We start from the raw sequence: 22,990 nt of genomic DNA, 5'->3' as shown, positions 1-22,990 counted from the left end.
TCATGTCTTTTGATATGTATATGTGTATAAATAATGAAGACTTTTAATTGCACTATGAAGAATGAAGGTATGAAAGGGAAAACAGTACTTCTGAAAAACTGGGGGGAAAAACCCAACATTAACTTTGGTTGCTGTGAGGCTTTCAAAGGAAGTGTTCATCCCATCAGGTTTCACAAAGTAAATCACATATTTACCTGTGACTGATGAGGCATTCGTTAATCATTTTAGAGACTAAGATGGTGACTTAGGAAGAACTCCTGGCTAACTCCTATCTGGATATACAAAGACTTTTTCAGGTATTATGTGTTGTGTGGCAATAATGTTGAGTGATCATTAGGATGAGCAGAACAGTTGCTGTAATATTATAGTCAATTTCAAAGATTAATAATATGATAATGCAGCTTTTTTTCCAGATTTTTTTATTGTACTTATGATGTTTCCTTAAACTGTTTTACAAAGAGGTTTTATTAATTAACCCTTAAACAGGCAACGCACACCAGGAGATACACAGCCTTTAACACCCAATAGGAGTATAATTGAAGGTTTTGAACTTGGTTTTCAGTTGCTTTTTTATTGGTTAGGTGGGACATCGCGTGCAAACATGTTGGTCATAGCATTGAGCATCAATATATTGGGGCTAGGCAGAGGCCTGTGTACCTTTGCCCAGATGATGATCCCAGTCAATGGCTTGAAGTGGTCAAGGTGGTTGTTCAATTGTACGTGTCTTGTCCTTTTTATAATTAGTTGAAAAATGGAATTGGTAAAACTGGATTGGTAGAATTGAAGCTTGTGGTAGGTCTACACTTTGATAGAAATGATCAAATCAGTTTAGAAACTAGTATGTGTGATATTAATGACCAGGAAAAACAAGAATATATCACTTTTATTCATTGAACAAATCATTAAGTTGTTTACCATTATGGACATTGTTATGCTTTAATATGGGCAACACATCCTGGGTGATACAACTCATGAAATCCAAAATATGTTTTTTTTAAAATGTGCAATTTGTTTTACTTAGTTGCAAATGAGATAAGTAGTAACATCAAATTATTTTTCACATGTCATTTTCACTCCTGCGTGTTTAAGGGTTAATTTTTGCCATAACACCAATAAAACAGAGAATACACACTTTTATACATACAGTTACCTGTGTTACCACAGACACATTTTTTCCCTTACATGTTTTATTACAATAAACTAGCGCGGCGTTACTCCCATGATTACGGTAAGGCAGGAGAAGCCCCGCCTGCGCCGTGTAATCCTCCATGGACGCTGAGGAGCTCCTCTCCGCTCTCCATCATCATCTGCAGAGAAATGCGAGCGGGGAGCGGTAACAAAATGTCAACTCGGGCTGCTCTCCGTCACTCGCAGACATGAGAGGAGTCCCGTCTGCCCTTTCCACCCTTTCCAACAAGTCGCTCTCTTCACCATGCGGATCCACTGCAAAGTAGTTGTGATCGCCGTGTGTTTCGGAGTTTTCCTACTTTTGTACTTTTTGGGGGGCAACACCGCGGACGATCCGCTGTTGAAAGAAGTTATACAGGAGGAGGAGGAGGAGGACAGCAACTCTTCCCCGTCGTCCTCTGAGCTCGGACGCAATGTTGCAGCAAAGTTTGCGAGGAAACCACCGGCCGGAGTCGCCGTGCGTCCGGAGGAGCCTCCTCTCAAGAGACGGAAAGAGGGGAAACCGATCAATAGAGGGGCTAGCGTGAATGCAAAGAGGTGAGGGGAGTTTGTTTCTGTCGCCGCTGTCGATTTTTGCAGCCCTCTTTTCCCCCCTCTGTCTCTCTCTCCACGCCTGTTTCCATCTGTGCGCACAACAACAGCATCGTTAACTACTTGGTGCTGCTGATTCTCACCTTTTCCTATCATTTGGGAGTTAAAGAGTGTGTCAGCGTTTTAATCACGCTTTGAAGCAGACGTGCCATCAAAAAAAAAACAAAAACCAGTCTACATTGTGCTCAAGGACGCTGGCTTCACAATAGCCTGATCTGTCAAGGGACACTTCAGCATGCAAACGGGCATCTGCTTGGCTGCATTTGATGTCCATTATTTGTCTCTCGTTGTTGGATAGGGTGAATCACGGTGTTGCAATCAGGGGGTTGCTCAAATATCTGGTTGAAATGTGAGTAGGGAGCATGACTAACGTGATTAGATGGAAAGGTTGCCAGTATTTGCAGAGAGGACATCAAACAATAGCACAGAACAGAATGATAAAGCATTACCTGACCTCTAAATCTAGATTATTGACCTTTTGTTGTTTTAGGCCCACTTCTTTAATCCTCTGCTAATTCTTTGCAGGGCTACAGGTCACCTTGAAGGCTGTAAATTGCAATCAGTGAGGACAGGTTTAGGTTACCTGTTAAATAGTTTGACACTGTTGGGATACTGTAAAACGGAAACCCATCCTGTTTGATGGTTCTCTTGTCAAAGTCTGCCAAAAACTAATGTGGGAGTATCAAGTATGAGGCTTGTCAGGTGTGATTTTCCTCTCTGGATCGGGTTTCTAAGAGAAGACTTGAAACAACGCCGCAGGCTGGCAGATGATCTGGTTAAGTCACCATCTCGTCGCACCCTGGCGATTGCAGACAAAAGGCAGAGTCGCTATTTCTGTTGGAGGATGAAAGCATTTTTTATTATGTCTTCCAGTTTTCTAATTTCGGCCTTCACGCATCCCTCTCGTTTCCTCCACCCCCACGATTGAACGTCAGTGGAAGCAGTAATATCCATGGTGTGGTTGCGGAGAGATACCCAGCTTTGCCCGCTTTGCCAATATGTATTCTGTACTAAAGCCAGACTGAAGGTTGGGGACACTGTTGGGTAGATAAAAGCCATCAAGGCGTTACATTGAAAAAAAGGACCTTTTGCGTCCTCCCACAAACCACACTCCTCCATGTGTGCTCGGCACTGATAAGGGAGATGGGGTGGAAGAGGTCACTGGTGGCCGTAAAGAAACACTAACAGGTTTGGAAAACGCTCAAGACTGACTGTTGCGATTAGAGGAAACACTGAGCGTCTGCCCGAAACCCCTATAAAAGTTTTTCCCAATTTAATTTCAATGGCTAATTGGATGGTTCTTCGGTTTGAGAGCCAGAGGAATCTGAACAATAGTTTTCAGGCATTAGATACACACTACTTAGGGAAAATAGGCTGTGTCAGTGTGGATTAAGGAATAACAGGGATATATGTATAAATGTAGGGATAAATAATTAGCTTAAATGTGTCAGGGTTGTCTATAGTCACCTATCACCATTATATAAGTGTGTGGCCTTATGTTTTTTATCTCCACAGATTTACACTACACTCATCCGTTAATCTGAGCGGACATATTTCCTGTGCTGCGTTCTTAATAGACAAACATCCCTGTTTTTCCTAATCATATCATTTCCTCTTGACACATCACACTACTTCCTGTGGCCCAAAATAGAGAGACGAGCTCCAGCTGCCCCCCCCCCCCCCCCCCCCTTATCCCCACACCTCCCCCTAGACACCATCCCATTATTATTATCATAGAACATTCCATAACAAATGTCTCTAATCGCCAATTAGACGATTCATCAGTCAAGGGAGCATCAGAAGATTAATCTACAGTAATTTTGATAATCCATTAATAATTATTTATTAAGCATAAATGCCAAGCAGTTGCTACTTCCAGCTCCTCAGATGTGAGGATTTGTGGCTTTCCTCTGTTTTATATCCCTAATATCTTTGGATTTTAGTCTGTTGATCTGACAAGTAATTTTTCTTTCATATGGAAATTTTGATGGACATTTATCATCTTTTATTCTAGACAATTTAAAACAATTTATTGATGGATCAAACCTATCAGCAGTTTATGTTAATATGACTTATGTTTTCTTGTTAGTTATCTCTTTGATCCCTTTCAGTACATATTTCAGACACAGAATATTATTGAGGTAATCTCTCAGTCTGTGTGTTACATTGTATTAAAGCATGTATCTACAGGATTAGATTGGCGTTGATCATTTGTGTTGAAACAAATCCCTTGACCTTCACATATGGTTAAGCAGCATTCCTCACTGTCTTTCATATTGGCGTTATGCATAGCTATAAAAAACTTCATTTCGCATAAGCACCCTCTCTGATAGGAATGCTTTGAAATCTCCCTGCTTGCCTGTGTAGCCTGACGTGTTTTGGAGAGAGTGCCTGTGTGAGCTTCATCAGGGCCAGTTATATCTGTCCGTTAGCTTGGGTAAATCTTTTTTAGAATTACTGCTGAGTGAGTCACGTAGGGTGTGGAAGGAGAAGCTAGAGAGATAGAAAGACTTGGATTGGAGAGAGTCCAACTTTTTCTAAAGAGCAGGATTTTAGAGACTACAATGTGACGATCTGCCGCCTTCCTGCGATTGTCAGTTTAATACGTTTGGTTTTAATCTGCAGCATAAAAAAAGAAAAACAAGCAATTTGAAGATGCCACGTACCTTGGACCTGGTGACATTGTTATTGGCTTTTTTAAAATAACCATCTTGTATTTTATAGATTAAATAATTGTTATTTGTTGCAGCTCTGGTTGATTTAAAGGTTTTTTGACCATACATCTCTTGGTGCTCATGATGCTTTACTTCATTTGAATTTCAGTCATTTTTTTTGTAGTGTTGAGCAAGAGTTCAACGGTGCAGAAAATTCCTAGCATGGTACAATAATCACTGTACAACTGCATTTATACAGAACAGTCACAACAGACCAGGAACAAACTGAGGCTTAAGCCATGTGTTAGAAAGCACTTGATTTTTAAATGTACCCAAATTCAATATTGTCAGCACACAGTTTCCATCTGATCCACCTCCATGTTACTGTTACTTAAGACCTGTTGCTTTGTGTGTAATGTGCATCACATGTCATTTGTAGGTAAGTTAGCCAGAAAGTGTTGATCAGGGTGGTGTTGGTTTCCTGGAGAGTAGAGACATGTTCACACCAGTATGCAGGCTCACAATAACCACAGGCTTGATTTCTTTTGTGTGTGGTTGTATTTGAGTGGCATAAACGTAATTTATCATTTGCTCATTTATCACATTATGTCATTTTTGTCAGCACATCTTGGGTGAATAAAGTGTTGGACTGACACGTAGCATATTTGGTCCACTCAGCTAGGCATCCTGGTGATTACAAATCATCCCATGAGATGACTGCAATGGAAAGAGATAATCTGGTTCTCATAAAAAGCCAGAGTCAGCTGGCCGTGGCCACAGCCAATCACAAATGATGTTTGTTTCTGAATGAATTTTCAGAATTTCTTCTACTTTGCTACATTTCCTGGCGACAGTCGAATACAGAGCAAGCCACGAATCCATTTAATCAGTCTGAGCAACTATTGGTTGTTTTCATTCTGAAATGGTTGGACATGGTTAGCCTGTTTTTGAAAAGTTTAATACTGTTTCCACCCCATGAAAAAAGAGGAATGATGGTCATTATAAAGGCTTTGTTACCCACTTTCAAACCCAATTAACATGTTTGATACAAGTCCAATAAATGGTCCTTTTATACTGTTATTTAAATACCTTAAAGGTGTTCATTGGTGTAACTCTGGATCCTTATTCTGTACGTGTACATTTTTCTTTTACTCTGACACTATCTTTAAAGGTGCTGCTTTTTTCCCTCTCTCGACATAATTTGAAAGCATTGGCTGTGGCGCTTTGTAGGCAAAGGGCTTCTCTTATATGCTCACTCTGCAGCCAGTAATGAATTCAATCCTTTTGTACCTCTTCTGCGCTTTTTTGACTGCTTCCAGATGTGGGGAACGCTGCCATGACACAAAACATCATTTGTGCAGCCTGCTCTTTATGGTACAAAGAAATTTATTTTTTTGTTTTGTCCTCCCAATGTCTTTTTTCTCTTCTCTTACAGAAATCCTTTTACTTTGCATGACTAAGTGCAATGTAATTACATGTGTAGGAGATATGGATTGCATTTTCTGGTGGGGGGAGGGTGTATGGGAATATGTGTTCAACAACCTTGACAGAGCATCAGCCTTTGAAGTGTGGCAGATAAATTTCGCAGCACCTTCTCATTCTTTCTAATCTGCGGTTCATCATTGTCCCTCAGCCATGCGGAAAACGAAGTGTCACGCTTCGAGACTGCCCTGCAACCCACCTGTCAAATTTCACTCTTCTGTCTTCCCATCCGTTTCATGGTAGACTCTTTGCTTCCTCCGGGCTCAGAGGAAATCCATGCCTTTCTGGTACTGCGCAGTCTTTTAGACGTTAAACCATTTGCCTTCCACTCTTCTCCCCATAAAACGCTGCACCCTGAAACAAAAGGTTCTCTGTTCTTTTTTTTTTGGTGTGTGCCAGTCTTCTTTCCCTACAGCTATGACAACGTTTAGGTTATGCTGATGTTACAATCAGCCCGATTCAGCATTATATGTGTGATTGGAGGAGAGGCAGATGATGTTGGCCTTCGCCTCAGGCTCCCCCATTGTACAAATGTTTCCCTATCGTAGTGGGAGATACTCTGAATTGATGAGTGTGTTTTAACTCAGCAGCAGAGCTGCTTCTGCAGAGAGAGCACATTTTTATATCAGATAAAAGACCTCCTTGCCTTTTGAGCATGGAAGAACAAAGTCTTGTGTGAACTCACAGAGCTACAGAAAAGAAGAAGCGGTTCAGTGTGTGTGTGGTAGAGCGGGGAGGCAGTGTTGAACTGTACTCGAAGGCACGGATGTCATGTCTTTCGGAGAAAAATCTTCGACCTTGCTGCACCTTGTCTATCTGACAGGAGGATGAATATGGTGATCTGCTTGGCTTGTTCCTTCTGTCTTGATTCTCAAATTCCAAAAATGAATTTCGGTGTTCGCTGATGTGCTTGTGAAGTGATGCATCATTACTGCTCAACAGTGACATGTTGACAAGTGTGGCGAGACAGAAAGCCTACGTGTGCTGCTGTGCTCTGGGACTGCTTGTATTTAACAGATATATTTGCCCATGATATGTCAAGCTGCAAAGATTAGTGGATTACTGAATTATTTGCCAACTATTACAATTCCCACTTATTTAGATCATTAACTCATCATTTTAAGTAATTTCTTAAAGAATAAAAGTCAAAATGATTTGATTCCAGCTTCTAAAATGTCAATTTTCTTATATGGGTTTCTTTAGTCCTCTATAGCAGTAAACTGAATATCTTTGGATTGTGGACTGATGTGTGATATATTTGATGGCTTTGACATTTTATGGACCAAACTACTAATTGATTAATTAAGAAAATAATAGATTAATTGATGATGAAAATAGTCATTTGTTGCAGCTCTAATGATATCTATGTTTAGAGAATACGATGCATTTCACTTTATGAAATATTTATACAACCATTAACATTCTACTAGGTGTCTATTCTTTTGGGATAAATGAGTGCTTACTTTTCAAAATCGAAAGTGAGATTTGAGTCCAATTTTCAAATTGGGACATGCCGCAATCTCAATTAGGCTGTAACTCACATTATCAGCAGTGTCTTCATAAGCTGAAATAGGTAAAAGCATTATTGTGCAAACACTTATTTCACCAAAAATAATGACTAATTAATTTTATGTGATGTGCAAAAACATAGTGGACTGTTTCTTTTTGTCTATCAAAGAGCAACAGTGTGTCAAGATTTTCTGTATCATTAGATAAGCAATATAAGGTATCATGACAATCTTTTAACGTTAGCTAGTGGCTAGCTTGGTAGCTTCTGAGTATTCAGTAAATGACCCAACAGCTGGTAGATAGGGAGCTGTAGTTGGTATCCTACTATTAAACTTTTAAGTACATCATAACATTTTCAGCGTATTACTTTAAAATCTCCAAATCGTGTCACGCTAGAGTTGGGGTGATAGCAGCTGGTCTGTCAGTTAACGCAAGCTAACGTTAACTCAAGCTGATACACTTAAGAACTGTCAACAGTATCGTACCAGGGTTCAAATCAAAACTTAACAGTGTCAGATGTGACTGACCAGCTGTTTGTCTTAATTATCCTTAAGAGACAACAACTATTTAGCTTTTACCAGTAAATATAATGTCACTTTAAATGCTGTTTTAAATTGAGTGAAGCAAACTAGCTTTATAAAAATACCTTTATAAAATAGGAGCTAAATTGGTCGTTTAAAATAGTCTAATTTACTTAGAAATTGAAGATGTTTTGGGGTAAACACCCAATTAGTAGCACGAAACCGCATAATTTTTATTTAATTATTTTTATGTGGAAACAGCATCGAATTGATAATACTTACACGCTTGTCTTGTTTACTACTATATAGACAAATACAGACCTGTAATTGCATTTTGAGAAAATAAGAATAAGAATCACAATAGCACAATGTTTTCCTCAAATTGTTAAGATAAGAGGTACTTTATTAATCCCCTAGGGAGAAAATAGAGTGTCACCTTCACACAAAGACAACCAACATACAACAAGGAAACATACAGACTCAGGCAGTACAAGATAAGTGCAAGGCACCACATCAACATCAATCAAACAATCCACAACATTCAGCAGTCAACAACAATGTTCATTAAAAAACCTCACTGCACAAGATATAAAGGACCTTCTAAATCTTTCTGAAGAGCACCTTGGCAGCATTAGTCTGGCATTAAATCTCTCTTCAGCTTACTAAAAACACCATACAATGGGTGGTCCTAATTGTGCAGGATGCTCCTAAGTTTCCCACTTACTCACTCCTCCATGACCATCTTTAGTGAGTCAGGAGGCAAACCAATGATGGATTTTGCCTTTTTTTATTTGCTTGTTGATCCTATTTCTGTCCTCAGACTTCAACCCCACCCACAACAGACAACAGCCCTATTTCCTCCCTTTTTGTTTCTGCAACTATATGATAAGCATTTCATCCACTTGAAATTGTCAGTTGTTACATCATTTATAATATGTAAGGCTGAATTACAGAGAACTGTGTATGAGCGATGCACAACACATTTTTTATTTGATAGAATCATGATAAAATGGTGTCTTGGGTTTGAATGTTATCTGCAGTGAAGCGGATAAGTACAGTGTTTCCACATAGTGAAACAAATGTTTATTTAAATTGTTATTTTTAAAGTGGGAATTTAAGGGGAATATAATTCAAGAGGGTAATAACTATCTTTATTTTCAGTGAAGCATTTTAGTATCCCACGGTGTTCAAGTGCATGTTTTTAAGAGGCTTCTCCACAGCGTCAGTAAAATTGAGTCATGTATAGGGGAAACTGTTGAAGTGCTATATAATTGCCTTTTTTTTGTATTAAATGGTCATAGTTATGCATGTTGATATAATCTGGTAGCTATCAAACTTCAAAATGACATGCTGGTCAAACTCAATGTGGAAGTTTTAAATAACATTAATTCTTTCAGCAGCTCATTTTCTATGTATGTTTTGACTGCAGTAAAGTCCAGTACATCTGTTGCAGAGGATAAATTGCTCTTCACAAACACTGCACACACAGCCCAATTTACAAGCGATGAGTGAGGGAAGCAAGGTTTGTGAAATCAGGGATTGTCAGCACATCCACACCGCCCCCCCCTCTCCCCCACACATGGCCTTGGTCCATTTAGAACCAAAAACACTGTCAGGAGGGGGGAAAAATGTGTTTGATTAAAGAGTCTATTTTTTATCTCCCTGTCCTAATTGTAATATATTGCCTGTAGACTGTGGTGCATTTTTCAAGCCTGTCTCTTGTCTTTTTTTCTAGTAAATCGCGGAGTGATGTGCGCCGACCTGTGACCAGACGCATCAGGGCAGAGGAAGTCATGCACCTGGCCGTGGTGGCCTGTGGGAATCGTTTGGACGAGACTCTCACCCTGGTCAAATCGGCCCTCTTGTTCAGCATCAAGAAGATCAAGTTTCACATTTTTGCCGAGGACCCTTTGGCCCCGCAGTTTGAAGAAAGGGTAAGATGCCCAAATGTAAATGCACATGTGGCATTTCAACAGAAACCTTGGCTAAAAAAAACAACTTGTCTTATCAGTATTTTCTCCATGCTGATCTTCACTGGATCTTCTTTTTAAAAGCTTCTGATTTAATGCAGCGGCTGCTAAACATTCCCCCTCGCTGTGTAACAGATGACATCAACATCAGAGTAGTTTTAACTCTGCCTCCCTGGCTCACTCGAGTACAGACATATAACCCTTTTATCTCAGGACTTTTATCTCAAGACTGGGGCGTAATATATCACCAAGACACCCCCGCTGTGCTTCCAAGGCCGTGTATCACTTCAAAGTCACCTTTTACAGAGGTTCTTGGCATGTTTTTGATTTCCCATTGATACTATAACTAACAGTCTATTAACATCGCTTTAATTAATAGGCCTTAAACAGCACCTAAAGCACCTTGAACAACTTTAGATCTAAACCTCTAAACCTGCGCTCCTGCCTTCATGTGGGCTGCGTGCGGTGAATCATTCCCATGTGTCGAAAAATCCCCCTTGTAGAAGACGAGGAGCGGTGGTAGTCGAGGCTTAGGTAATACAGCACATGTGCCTGAGTGTGTACAGCAAGGAGCTTATGTCTAGCCGCAGTGTAAAGAAACATGATGTGCGTATGTTGAGAAATGGTAGAAAGGTTGGCCGCAATCTGTTTATCCTCGTCAGCATAAATCTCACCAATTGCTTGTGGCGCTCTGACTTTTCTCAGGGCCAAACTATTAAACCCCGTGATTACAGAGGGATTCAGCACCTCGCAGGTCACTTTAACACGCTGCCTTCAACTTGTTTAGACTATAGCTTTATAATAAAACAACAGCTGGCAGCTGCATGCGACCCATGCAGAACTTTACAGCACCACGAGACATGACTTCATTGTTTAAAATAGCCTTCTTTATGAGACATTTCATGCTTTATAAGTCTGTGAAAAAAGAGAGAGAGAGAGAGAGAGAGAAAGAGAGCGATTAGCTTTCAGAATAATGATTGTTTATCCTGGCTCTTACTCACTCACTCAGTCCGTTTTAGACACTTCCTCCGAGTGAAATGTGATGTGTGAAGTAACGACGTGTTGCTTTTCTTTCCAGCTGAACAAGTGGCCCCGCTCCATCTTAGCCAAGTTCCAGTTCAGCCTCTACCCCATCACCTTCTCCGTAGGGAACGCTGACGAGTGGAAGAAGCTCTTCAAACCCTGCGCTGCTCAGAGACTCTTCCTCCCTGTAAGGCTGCCGCACTTATCTCCCTTCATATCCTCACCGTGCATAATGCCATTAAGCATTGTTAAGAAAAAAAACAAAACATTAATCCATTTCATTTCTACTTAAACAGCATTTTCCTACCCTTTATTTTATTTCAGTGCAGGCTTGTAATTAATTGCTGATGATTTCACACCTTTTCTGCTGCATTTACAAATAAGCTGTCTCTAGAGACGGAATCCAGTAATTTCATCAAGTGAAAAGACTGTGCCTGTCTATTGATTTCTGCCTGCTTTCTGACCATCTAATGAACATATTCAGGTTAGACAGATCCATAAGTGTTTTTCTCCTGCTGCAAGCCAATCAATACACATTTAGTATGCTCTGTATTAGGAAAACACCTGGTTAAATATATTTCCATTCGGCTTAATTTACTTTGTCTCCAGATGTGAATGTTTGTCTGTTTGTCTTCTATCTGAAAGTTGCTCTACTTTTACACCAAGCTGCAGAAGTCAACTCAAGACTAGGGTCAGACCTGTATGCGCATTGTGGGTCCTCTGGGGAATAATATTTTTCACTGTATTACGCCAGCTCTGGGAAACTAACTGCTGAGGTGATGACACTAAATCCATGTTCCAGGTACTCTCGGGGGGGTAGACGCTGCAACAGCTCATTTTACAATACCACAATGACGCAGGACATGTGTTTCAATATATTCTAGTTATGTATTTCGTTGTGTAAACTGTACATTGTGTGCACAGCGTTGGTGAGTATACTGCTGATCAAGCAGTAGTGTAGGTATTTCTGAATCATGAAACATTTCCAGCACTGAGCCATTTTTATTTTCAAGTAGTAGAGAGAGCCAGCTGTATTTTATTTTCTCCTTACTTCTAAAGAAGAAAAAGCTCCATCCCTGAGTCTGTTCTCTGCCAGATTCTTCAGCTGTGACTCCCTGTCTTCTTATTATTAAAGAATTAAGCAGCAGGCTGGTTTGACAGTATGGTGTAGAGAGAGAAAGAGAGCGGGCGGAGGGGGGGGGGGGGGGGGGAGGGCGGGGGGGGGACCAGCAGCCGATCTGTCCTGAAGGACACATCCTGCACTGAGCTCATCTGTAGACAGTCTCTGTCACTCTGAGCTCCATTCTGTCATCTTACTACAGCAGAGCCCCTTCATTATTTCATGATACTGACATTAAAAGTCATTATGTTTAACATGAAAGAAAATCCACGTTGCCACCCTGGATGTTCTCACCTATCGCAGCACATAAAAATGACTGTTTGTGCTGGTGTCTTAAGCAGGCATCACCCTTTCACTGACTTAAACCACAGTAACAACATGACAGGTTCTTAAAAGTTAACATTATAGTGTAAAAATGCCCGTAGGTTACAGTTTTGAACAGAAACCACAGGATTTTTCAACCATACTGTTTTGAACCTTAATGTCATGTTCTTGCATACATTCCTGTGCCGGCCGCAGAATAAAGGCGGTACGGACGAACCTAATTTTGGTTAATCGCTTTCCAAACAGTTTAATTGAGAACATTTAAGCTATTTGGTTCCTTATTTTTGTGGGTTTTGCGAAACTCACCGCATATTACATATATACATCTGAGAATAATTTAAGGTAATTATGGATAGCGGCTTTAAGAGAAAAGTTTGATGCTAATTATGTGGACATCCTGTCTGGTTTTTGTGGTTTATAAAAGAGTAACCATGCCACTTACTTTGACAGAGAGATCTGTGTTCTCCTGCTCAGAGGTCCACAGTGCCCATTACTGCATAACTGTGGAAACACACATAAAATTAGGTTGTTGAAACAGTCAGTGGTCCGCTGCTCTGCTCTTGCTGGGGTTGGTTGCTGCTTTTGCCATGTGCCTAAACACACACACACACACACACACTAGTACTCACACACCACTCCTCGCTGCTGTCAACAACTCAATCCAACAAAAAAGTAAAACACACTGCAGCAGTGACTGTTTCTTTTGGCAGTTTGGAGCAACTAGAGTACAAATACGACCACTCAGCTCGAGCAGTTTTCTCTAAGTGGCTCAGTCTTTATTGGCCCCGACTTCACATCACATCCCAGTTAGCTGTGTTGCAGCTCTGTCATGAAGACAGCCTGAACCTGTGTCTTTCTCTGTTGCATTTCCAAAGTGACATATTGTGACAGGTACGAAGACACTGACACTGTACCAGCCTGTGCTAAAATGTGAGGTAATCTATAAAGCTCTATGTCCTTATACTGTATACTGGAAAGTCACCAAAGCTGTCTAAAGCAGTTTCTCACCTCTGAAAGTCATGTCTGTGGTAGGTGAGGAGCAAAACCCTGATATTACTTCATCCAATAGTCGCTCCTATAATTTTTCTGCCATCCACTGATGGTATAATTCATCAGTAGATACTGAAAGTAATTATCTCATCTTAAACTCATCTTATTGTTCTTAGCAGACAGTGGAACTCTCATTTTCTTGTACTGCTGCAGCCCACAACGTTAGTGTTAGATGATAAGTGAATGCTAAGATGCCCTTCTACAGATCATCACTGTCATTTATATCCTGCCTCATAACTTGAACAAATCTCATGAATCTCTTCTGGCCTCTTTTATCAAGAAAATGCTTTTATCCCACGCGATGGATACTGACGTTTAATCACATCTCTTTGAGTAAAGGCTAAAATAATGATGAGCATGAAGTGCAGCGTTGTAGGTGGGCCTAGGAGACCTTGTACAACTGAGCCATCCTAAATGACTTAGCTAATATTTAAATGCACCTTACAAATAGATTAGAGGCAACATTTATCAGGGTGCTATATGTGTGAAGTCTGGACCAATCACAACAGGCCATTTTACATTGGGACAGGCCTATTAAGCCAGTGCATGGATGTTATGGTATGAAAAAAAAAAAAAACTATAGTAATGCAAAAATGCTTAGCCATGATATCCAAAGTGGCTTATTAAATGCTGCATCAACTCTGCTGCCAAGATGCATTAAAAAAAGAGCTGACAAATGTGAGGACATATAAAAAAAGGAGTCACTAGCTGTCCATTTAGAAGAGGTGTACATGGGATCTGTGAGGGAAAGAGCAATCAGCCTCTTGGATACAGAGGAAATGACAGCTAAGACCATTGCCAAAAAAATAATTGAAGTTGTGGCACTTTTTGAATTGGACCCAAACTTGTGTGTTGGATTCGGATTTGATGGTGCGTCTGTTATGGCTGGACGTAAGCCATCCTGAAGAGCACCTTTCAAAATGCAATCTACAGGCATTGTCGCTCTCGTAGACTGATTCTAGTCCTGGCAGCTGTGGCACGGACATCAGCTGACGCGTCAACTTTTTTCGACACCGTTAACTCCTCGCACACCTTCATGTGTGGCAGTCAACAGCAGAGATGTCTCCCAATCAGAGACGGCTGGAACTGGAGCGAGGATGTGATACAAGATGGAGTTCCAGATCGACAGCATTGAGGAATAATCCTTGAAGTACTGTCAGAAAATGCCGATAAGGAAGGACAGAGTCAAATTGCACAGTGGTTATTACAGAGGATGCGAACAAAGACATTTATCTTCCTCTTTGTACTCGAAAAAGAACTGTTCAACAAATCAGACTATGCAACCAAAGGCTGACAGTCCATCAATGTCTCAGTAACAGAGGACAGTGGATTTGATTGAAAATGGTAACTGACAGACATCCGCTCCAGTGACAGCTGTAACAGTGAATTCCTGAAGAGGCTGGCAATGACGAATAAGATTATGGGGTATAATAATAGAGACAGCTGGGTTATATCTTTGCCCTCCTGCTCACCAAGTCCATTTGAGGAAAGCGTAGTTACTGCCTCACTGGGAAAATCTACAAGGGTCAGTGACAATGACAATGATATTAAACCAACTAATAGACTGCCTGCTTAATGAACTCAGTGCCAGGTTCCACAATGACTCGACTGACGTGCCAGAAAGTCTGAATGATGCAGGAAAGCTTTTCCACATCAGCCTGACAGAGTTGGAGCTTTCAGTGTTTCTCTAGCACGCTGTGAGGAAAAGGGCTTTTAAAAGTCTAACTGATGTGATGGACAATGAGGACGTCTTCTCTCATGTTCATTTCTCTCTAAAAGCAGTGATCTTTCTACTAATGACATCATGTATAAAGTGTGTTTTCAACGTTTGGAGAGTAAAAACTGCCAGTTGGAGCTATTTGCTCACCAATTACCTCAACTCGTCCTGTCTGTTAACATTTGAGATCTTACAGCAACTTTCAACTATGATGAAATTATTCATATATTCAAAAGCCAACCCAGTCGACTACTCACAGACAGATGTGAGATACGAAATACAGATAGAGACTTGTTGACAACAGTAATGATGTAATAAGTAATATGATTATTTATCTCTCTTTCATTTCTTGTTTGTGTGTTAGGGAATGTTATTAATGTTAGCCTGAACAATGGCAAAGCCTCGACAGCAGTGCTTTTATCTTTTTTTTTTTTGTAATGTATCCCACTAATGGATGCCATGTCCTGTGGCATGGGCATGATGGGCATGGGGTTTATTAAGAATAATAGAAGTCAGGAAAAAAATAAATCAATGTGTCTATGAGAATTCTTAATAAATACATCATTGTGTTTTTCGTATGTTTTTTATTCAGGCTTTCGCCCAGGGTTCTTTGTTGGCTGTTTTAACATGTCAGTTTCTAGCTGTGTGAAATGTGTATATCAGCAGTTTAGAATGCAGATGCAGTCACTATCTAATGTCATAGCTGCCAGTGCATTTCCTGTTGAGACTAGAAGAACCTAGAAAACAATGCATGCAAGACAGGAGGTAGAGCTTAAAATTCCAACCTGACTTGATTGTTTCCATATTGCCTTGAAAGCATAGACTGTTTCTGTTGAGACACGCTTATGAATTGACAGGGCAGTGTACCGCTCTCTCTCTCTCTCTCTCCCTTGTCAATCTAGCTCACCCAGTAGTAAATCACCCTTCCTGCAATCAATTTAAACAGAGACTAATCCAGGTAGATCATCCAATCAACATGGTATTTCCTTAAAGAGAGTTAAATAATAATAATTTAAACAAAAGATTGACAAGATAGGCTACTGTTCATTTTCCAGCTGTAATCATTCTTCCTGTTCATACTTACCATTAGAAGATCCCTTCATAATGCACTTACAATGGAAGTGATGGAGGACAAAACCCACTGTCCTCCTTCTGTGCAAAAAAGGTTTTTAAAAATGTATCTGAAGCTAATATGAAGCTTCAGCTGTTCAAATGAGTCAAATCAAGTAGATATCTTTCAACGTTAGAGTCTTTTTAATGCCAAAGCCCCTCTTTGTGTTACTATACTTCCACCACAGCTCAACAGGGAAACACAAAGAAGGAATTTAATGCTACAGAGTCTGTTAATGTGGCAGATATCCACTTGATATGACTAACTCAGACTGCTGAAGCCTCATATAAGCTTCACATCTACTTTTAAATGCATTGTAGTACAAAATGACTGTGTGGAAAAACTGTGGATTTTGGCCCCTATCACTTACACTGAAAGCACATTTGTAGAGGATCTTTTAATAGTCAGCATGAACAGGAGGAATGATTACATCCACATCCAGGAAAACCTCTTTCACTGTTCACACAGAGACCAGACTGTTGTTTTAAGACAGACTTGAAAAATTGTGAACCTCTCTATAAATCAGCATGTTTACATAGTAATATTAGCACTTTGTGAATGTACAGCCTGTCCAACTTACAGTCTTGTCAAAATACTGAAATGAAGTGCTTGTTTATTGTTGAATAACACTTGTTTCCTGCTTTTAACATTTAGTTGATGTGACCTTTGTTGTTTACAATGCAAGATTGATTAATATGTGAGTCACTCTGTGTCTGAGAACAAGATGTTTCTGCAAATGAAGAAGAGTATCTAGCATAGGAGAGAGATGTTAATGTGAAAAGTACTGAAGAACCATCTACTAACTTTATTAGGAAATTAGGTTAACACTGTCAAACATTTTTATCGCTTTAGCTTCATGTCTGCATATTACAGAGGTTTGTTGTCTTAAATGCTATACTGTCTGTAATTATGCTCTCAGGTCATCCTGAAGGATGTGGACTCCCTGCTGTATGTGGACACTGATGTGCTGTTCCTGCGGCCCATGGATGACATCTGGAGTCTCCTGAAGTCCTTCAACAGCACCCAGCTGGCAGCAATGGCCCCAGAGCACGAGGTCCCCAAGATTGGCTGGTATAGCCGCTTTGCACGCCACCCTTTCTACGGGGTCACAGGGGTCAACTCCGGTGTCATGCTGATGAATCTCACGAGAATCCGTCACACAATGTTCAAAGTAAGGCCAGAACTTAGTCATACCTATTCACTCTGATCAGTAGACAGTTTAAGTGAGCTGTGATTTCCCCCTTTGCATTCTGAGGAGTTTTTTTTTTTTCTGCGAGGAAAGTCACAGCCTGAGTGCTGTGAGTGGGCTGTGATTGAAGCTTTCTGATTACCACCCTGGCATCACAGGCTCCTGCCCTCAGAAGTCAATTTAGCTACACTCGAGCTCTTAATACTGCCAGCAGATTGCAACTAGAAGCTGGAATGCAAATGTGCTCCTCCTTTGATGTGTTTTTGGTAAAAGGCTTCTCTCGAGCTGTTTTGCAAGTGAACGCTGTTGATATTTCAGAACAGCATGATCCCCAGCGGTCTGTCGTGGGAGGATCTACTGCATCCACTCTACCAGAAGTACAAGAACCACATCACCTGGGGGGACCAGGACCTCCTCAACATCATCTTCCACTACAACCCAGGTACAGTCCTTTTCACAGGGAAATTTATATAAGATCACAGTGAGCATAGAATGTACTATTACTATTACTAGGGCCCGACTGATACTGGATTTTTGGGGCTGATACTGATATTATGGGAGTAAAAAAATTCTGATATCAATATATCGGCTGATAATCTTACATGTACAGAATATATACATAAACAAACCTTGGCTCTAATGATTACACTGAAAACAAATGAACACTGTAGTGAAGGTCTGCAGAAAACATTACAATACAAAACTGCATCTTGAAATAGTTGCATACACACAATTAACACAGCGGTTTCACACTATTAACATGTTCACATACATTGCCTCTTTTTTTCCACTAGCCCAGTCAACATTATGAATGTGGATGAGTAAACACATGAGGCAGGGGCTGTAGGCAATGGCAGACAACAGCAGCAGCAGCAGCAGCAGACTGAGCTCCAGCTGCAGTGGCCAGATGTGGGCATTAAATGCTCAGGGCCTTTGGCAGAGCTGGCATTTGCTTGAAAACACAGGCGGGTGGAGTGTTTGTTTTACACGGTGCAGCTCTGAGCTCTCTGCCATCTCAAGAGAGATACTCAAGATGGTTTGCCACGTTGTTCAGACTTGTTTTTTTGCTTGTTCTGGAATCAGGAAAAAACTTTGACCTCCCTTCAGATCAGGATTTGATGGGGTTTAAAGGGAATCCGATGGATTTGGTATTCTGATTCATGTTGTTTTTGAGTAAACACGGTATATTTGTGGTTTATTCTTGACTTTTTAAGCTTGGTACTGTATTTCCCATAATAGATCCTGAGCACATTTCAATGTACAATAAATATCTGTAAGAGTTTAAAATGAGCAAACACATACAGTATGAGCATTAGTGTTTCTTCTGACATTTTATGTTCATATATACAGATGTGCACGTTCACACCTTGCAGCTGGAGTATAATTACCTTCAGCTGCTGCACTGGAGCAGTTGGAGGTTGATTGCTTCTCTCAGGCATATCATGCAGTGTAATAAGTGACCTTGCTTTCAGAGCTTTTTTTTTAACCCTCCATTGTTTAGGTGCACATAAATCAATAGATGGGAGGAGCAAAACAAACAAACAAACTGGCAGACTGTAAAGAATTTACTAGAGCCTCAAATCCAGCTGCCTGGGAAGGTTAGGCAGTGAGAGACACATCACATGGTTCATCCAATTACCTACCTGGTATGCTTTAAGTGTCTGCTCTTTTCCAAACAATTTCCATGGAATTGGATGGAATATTATGGTGCTTTGAACAGTATATATGCAGTTCTCTTGAGATATATCCATAGGGGAACAGCATTAGTCAGGCTGCGTGGTGCCATCACTGTCCACTGCTTCAGGCTACAATTTTAAGCAGTTTCCTCATCAGCAGCACTTATTATTAACCACAAGACATACAGGAAAGATGAGTATTCCATATATGCAACCTTTTGTTGGCTTAAATCACTGTTATTCCTTTTTTTTATGATCTTGTATGCATTTGTTAGATAGTGATAGTAATAGTGAAGAGATGACAGGAAACCAGTAAGAAAGATACAGCAAAGATCCTTGTTGTAATGCCGAGATATACATGTATGTAGTTCAAACTCTCACTCAAGATTTTCCAAAGTGTCCTAAAGAAATCACTTCTATCACTCTCCTAAGCTGCTGGCATCACATTTAAAGACACGCAGTAACAATGTGCGGTGTAATATCTTTGCCATGATGGGTTTTTGTGTGTGTTTTTCTTCCCAGAGTGTCTCTTCATCTTTCCCTGCCAGTGGAACTACAGGCCTGATCACTGCATGTACGGGAGTAATTGTAAAGGGGCCGAAGAGGAGGGTGTTTCCATCCTGCACGGCAATCGTGGAGTGTATCATGATGACAAGCAGCCGGCCTTCAAAGTAGTCTATGATGCAATACGTGATGTGAGTATCCCAGAAGGATGTTAAGAGTCTTACTGAACAATGGCGTTGATGTATAGCGCCCTCTGTTGAAAGGTGTTTTGTTAGACTTTAAAAGAGTTCTGCACTGATCCAGCATTGCTCTCATGATGGAGGTTTTAAAAAAGGATTAAAATCAGAGTCAGTTTTCTTGTCAAAACTTGGCGCCTACATTACCCATAATGCCATTAGACAACTGACAGTTCGGTTGGAGATTAAAGTTCGTTATGCTCATAGCTAATGAAGTCTCCAGCTACTCACCTCTAGCAAAATAGAGCAATAAACCCAACTATGTTTACAACTGGCTTTGATTTGATAGAAGCTTATTGAGAAAAAAGCCAAGTTATTAGTGTAGTTGTGAATATTATATGGATACAATGAATGCAGCTGAATATTATGTATAAATATTGAAACATATACAGGTTATTTATTTATTTTAGCCACTCATATTTTTAAATTGAGCTCTTACTATTCCTTTATTGTTTTTATTTATTATTATATTGTGTGTGATTACATTGTATTTTAATAACCGTGCAGCACTTTGGTTCAACTGAGGTTGTTTTTAAATGTGCTTTATAAATAAAGCTTGACTTGACTTGACTTGACTAAACACTTTATGGAAATAATATATATATATATATATATATATATATATATATATATACATATATATATATATATATATATATATATATATATATATATATATATATATATATATATATATATACACTCTGCATCACAGGCACATTTGGTAAATACACTTTTGTCAGATAAAAAAAAAGCTCAATATCAGCCTTCAATATCAGTCAGACACATTAAGATTAGCAAACTGCTCACTCTGTCAATTGAGATATACATATATACACCTTCCAGTGGCTGAAAAACTGATTGTTTCCTCTTAGTGAGAATGAGACAATGTTCTTTAAAGGCCATCAGCTCAGAAAAAGAGCAGCTATGAGTATTTACTCAGTGATACAAATGCTCTCCTCTTGCTCACATGAAACAATCTGGGTCAGTTTTTAAATTTGGAAATTTGTTTTTTTTCTCCAGCAGCAGAGTCAGTTCTCTCTGCTCCGCTGAGATAAGCCTCTTAAAGACTCGCCCGGTCGTAATTTATGATTAATACAGAGCCCACCCCCACCCCTACCCTTGCTACAGAACATATAAATTCCATTTAGTCTCTGATACGTTCTATTAACAAAAAAAACAAAAAAACCTATCAAACTGGAATAGCTTTAGGATCACAGCTGACACATGTCTCTGTCTTTGCAGTTTCCATTCGAGGACAACATGTTTCAGTCCCTCTTCTATCCGATCCAGACCAAGTTCCTGGACACGGTCAACACCCTGTGTGGTCGGATCCCTCAAGTCTTCCTCAAGCAGATAGAAAAGACCATGAAGAAGGTGTTTGAGGACAAAGTGGTCCGACACGCAAAACCACATAAATAACAGAAGGAGGAAACAGACTCCATGTTTTATCTGAGAATAACCGAGGACCACCTCGCTGTGGATTATGTGTCAAACCAGCATCTCTAAGATCGAACTGCAGTGTATTCAACACATGACACCCAACACCTAGAATATGAACATTATGATGCTCTATTGGTGGGTTATGGTAATAATAATTCTATGTATACAGAGAAGCATACAGTGCTGGTCAGTGATGCTGTAGAATAGGTTTTTGCCTTAATGCCGTCTTACATTGTGCACAGCCTTTTTAATGTACGGTGATAAAATGAATAAGAATGTTACAGTGGGGGGGGGAAAAGACTGCATTATTTTTTTGTCAGCTCTTGAGCTCAAGTGTAGGCTAAAAGCAACACTTGAGGCAGATTTTTGTCAACTGAGCGATGCATAAAAGCATTTGCCTTCTTTATATTTCCTCATAAATATGGTTTGACTTAATCTTTTTCCGCCTTTAGGGAGCTTAAAAAAAAAAAGAAGTCAACTTTTGACTTTGGAAAGTTTTACTACTTGAAGTAGTAGATTCATAAACCACTCCTCGAAAATGATGTGAATGTTTTACCAGTAAATAACTTGAAATTGAAGCCTGTGTGAATGAGGAGAGTATTTGGTCTGTTCTGCAGTTGCCAAATGCCACTGACAGTATTAAATAAGGATTTTTATGTTACATACCAGATATTTAAAATGCACTTTCAGAATTATATTACAACAGAGAGGACTGGGTGGTTCACATTAGATGCTACACTATCCGAATGAATCCAAACCAAAAGTGCTTGGCATTTCAAAGTACTACAGCTGAGTATGTGCCATATAAATATTCACGTCTGCCATGTTTACTATTTGAAGAAAATGAATGGTGTAGACTTGTGTGTTTGTTTTTAATATGATGTGTGGTCTGTCGAGAACACATGGACGATATGTTTTTGCAACATTACTTTGAATGTGGTGTGATGGTCTATATGTATCAATCAAACTGGAAACTGAAAAATGTGTGTACAGTCAATATGTCTTTATAAATAAAACAATGCAATGTATGGAGTCTTATTTACCGTACATACATAGGCAATTAATGGGGATGGAAATGCACAAAAGAAATTAAAATGGATGAATGCATTCTTCTCAGAGGTGCATATTAATTATTGAGTGGTCGAGTCTTTAAGATATTTTCAGATTTGAGCATAAAAAACTAAATAAGAATGGGAGAAACTGTAAGGACAAATATAGGCCTTTAAAAAATGTTTCATTGCCCAAATCCCAATAGCAAGGGTCTTGGGAACAGAAAGTTAGCAAACAATTAAGGCAGAGCTTAAGAACAAACTGTTAGAAATCCAAGAACACATGGCTATAATATTAGATTAATAAAAGTAGAGTACTTTCACCTGTATGGTACAAATCATACTTTCTTATTTCTCCACAAGTGTTTAGATAATAGAGAGTATCAGATAACATAGGCTATAACAGGCAATGATACATCATTGAAATTCAAACCTACTGACAACTATAAAAAACCTCTTATTGTAATAGTGAGATAGTGCTGCATGCATATTATATATGTTTATATATACTGATATTTGTATTATGCTTCTAATCAGTGAATTGAAGTATTGGTATTGATCTTATTTTTATTTACTTTTCTATATTGGAAATGATTCCATATGTCTCTGCTGCTCTCTCCAGTGCTTTGTCTT

General features: G+C 39.6%; 1 protein-coding gene across 1 annotated transcript; it reads left to right on the top strand.

Moving 5' to 3' along the window:
- Window positions 1-1,311: 1,311 nt before the first annotated feature.
- gxylt2 (glucoside xylosyltransferase 2) lies at window positions 1,312-22,314 on the top strand. Its single transcript, XM_053315920.1, has 7 exons — window positions 1,312-1,725; window positions 9,681-9,879; window positions 10,994-11,125; window positions 17,180-17,431; window positions 17,768-17,891; window positions 19,648-19,820; window positions 21,111-22,314. Exons 1-7 carry the CDS (start codon window positions 1,433-1,435, stop codon window positions 21,285-21,287), a joined length of 1,350 nt encoding a protein of 449 aa, XP_053171895.1. The 5' UTR covers window positions 1,312-1,432; the 3' UTR covers window positions 21,288-22,314.
- Window positions 22,315-22,990: the final 676 nt, after the last annotated feature.

This window comes from Scomber japonicus, chromosome 3, assembly GCF_027409825.1.
Source record: "Scomber japonicus isolate fScoJap1 chromosome 3, fScoJap1.pri, whole genome shotgun sequence".
Taxonomy (NCBI): Eukaryota; Metazoa; Chordata; class Actinopteri; order Scombriformes; family Scombridae; genus Scomber; species Scomber japonicus.
The sequence above is the reverse complement of the archived record's forward strand: the minus strand, read 5'-3'. Positions and strand labels throughout refer to the sequence as shown.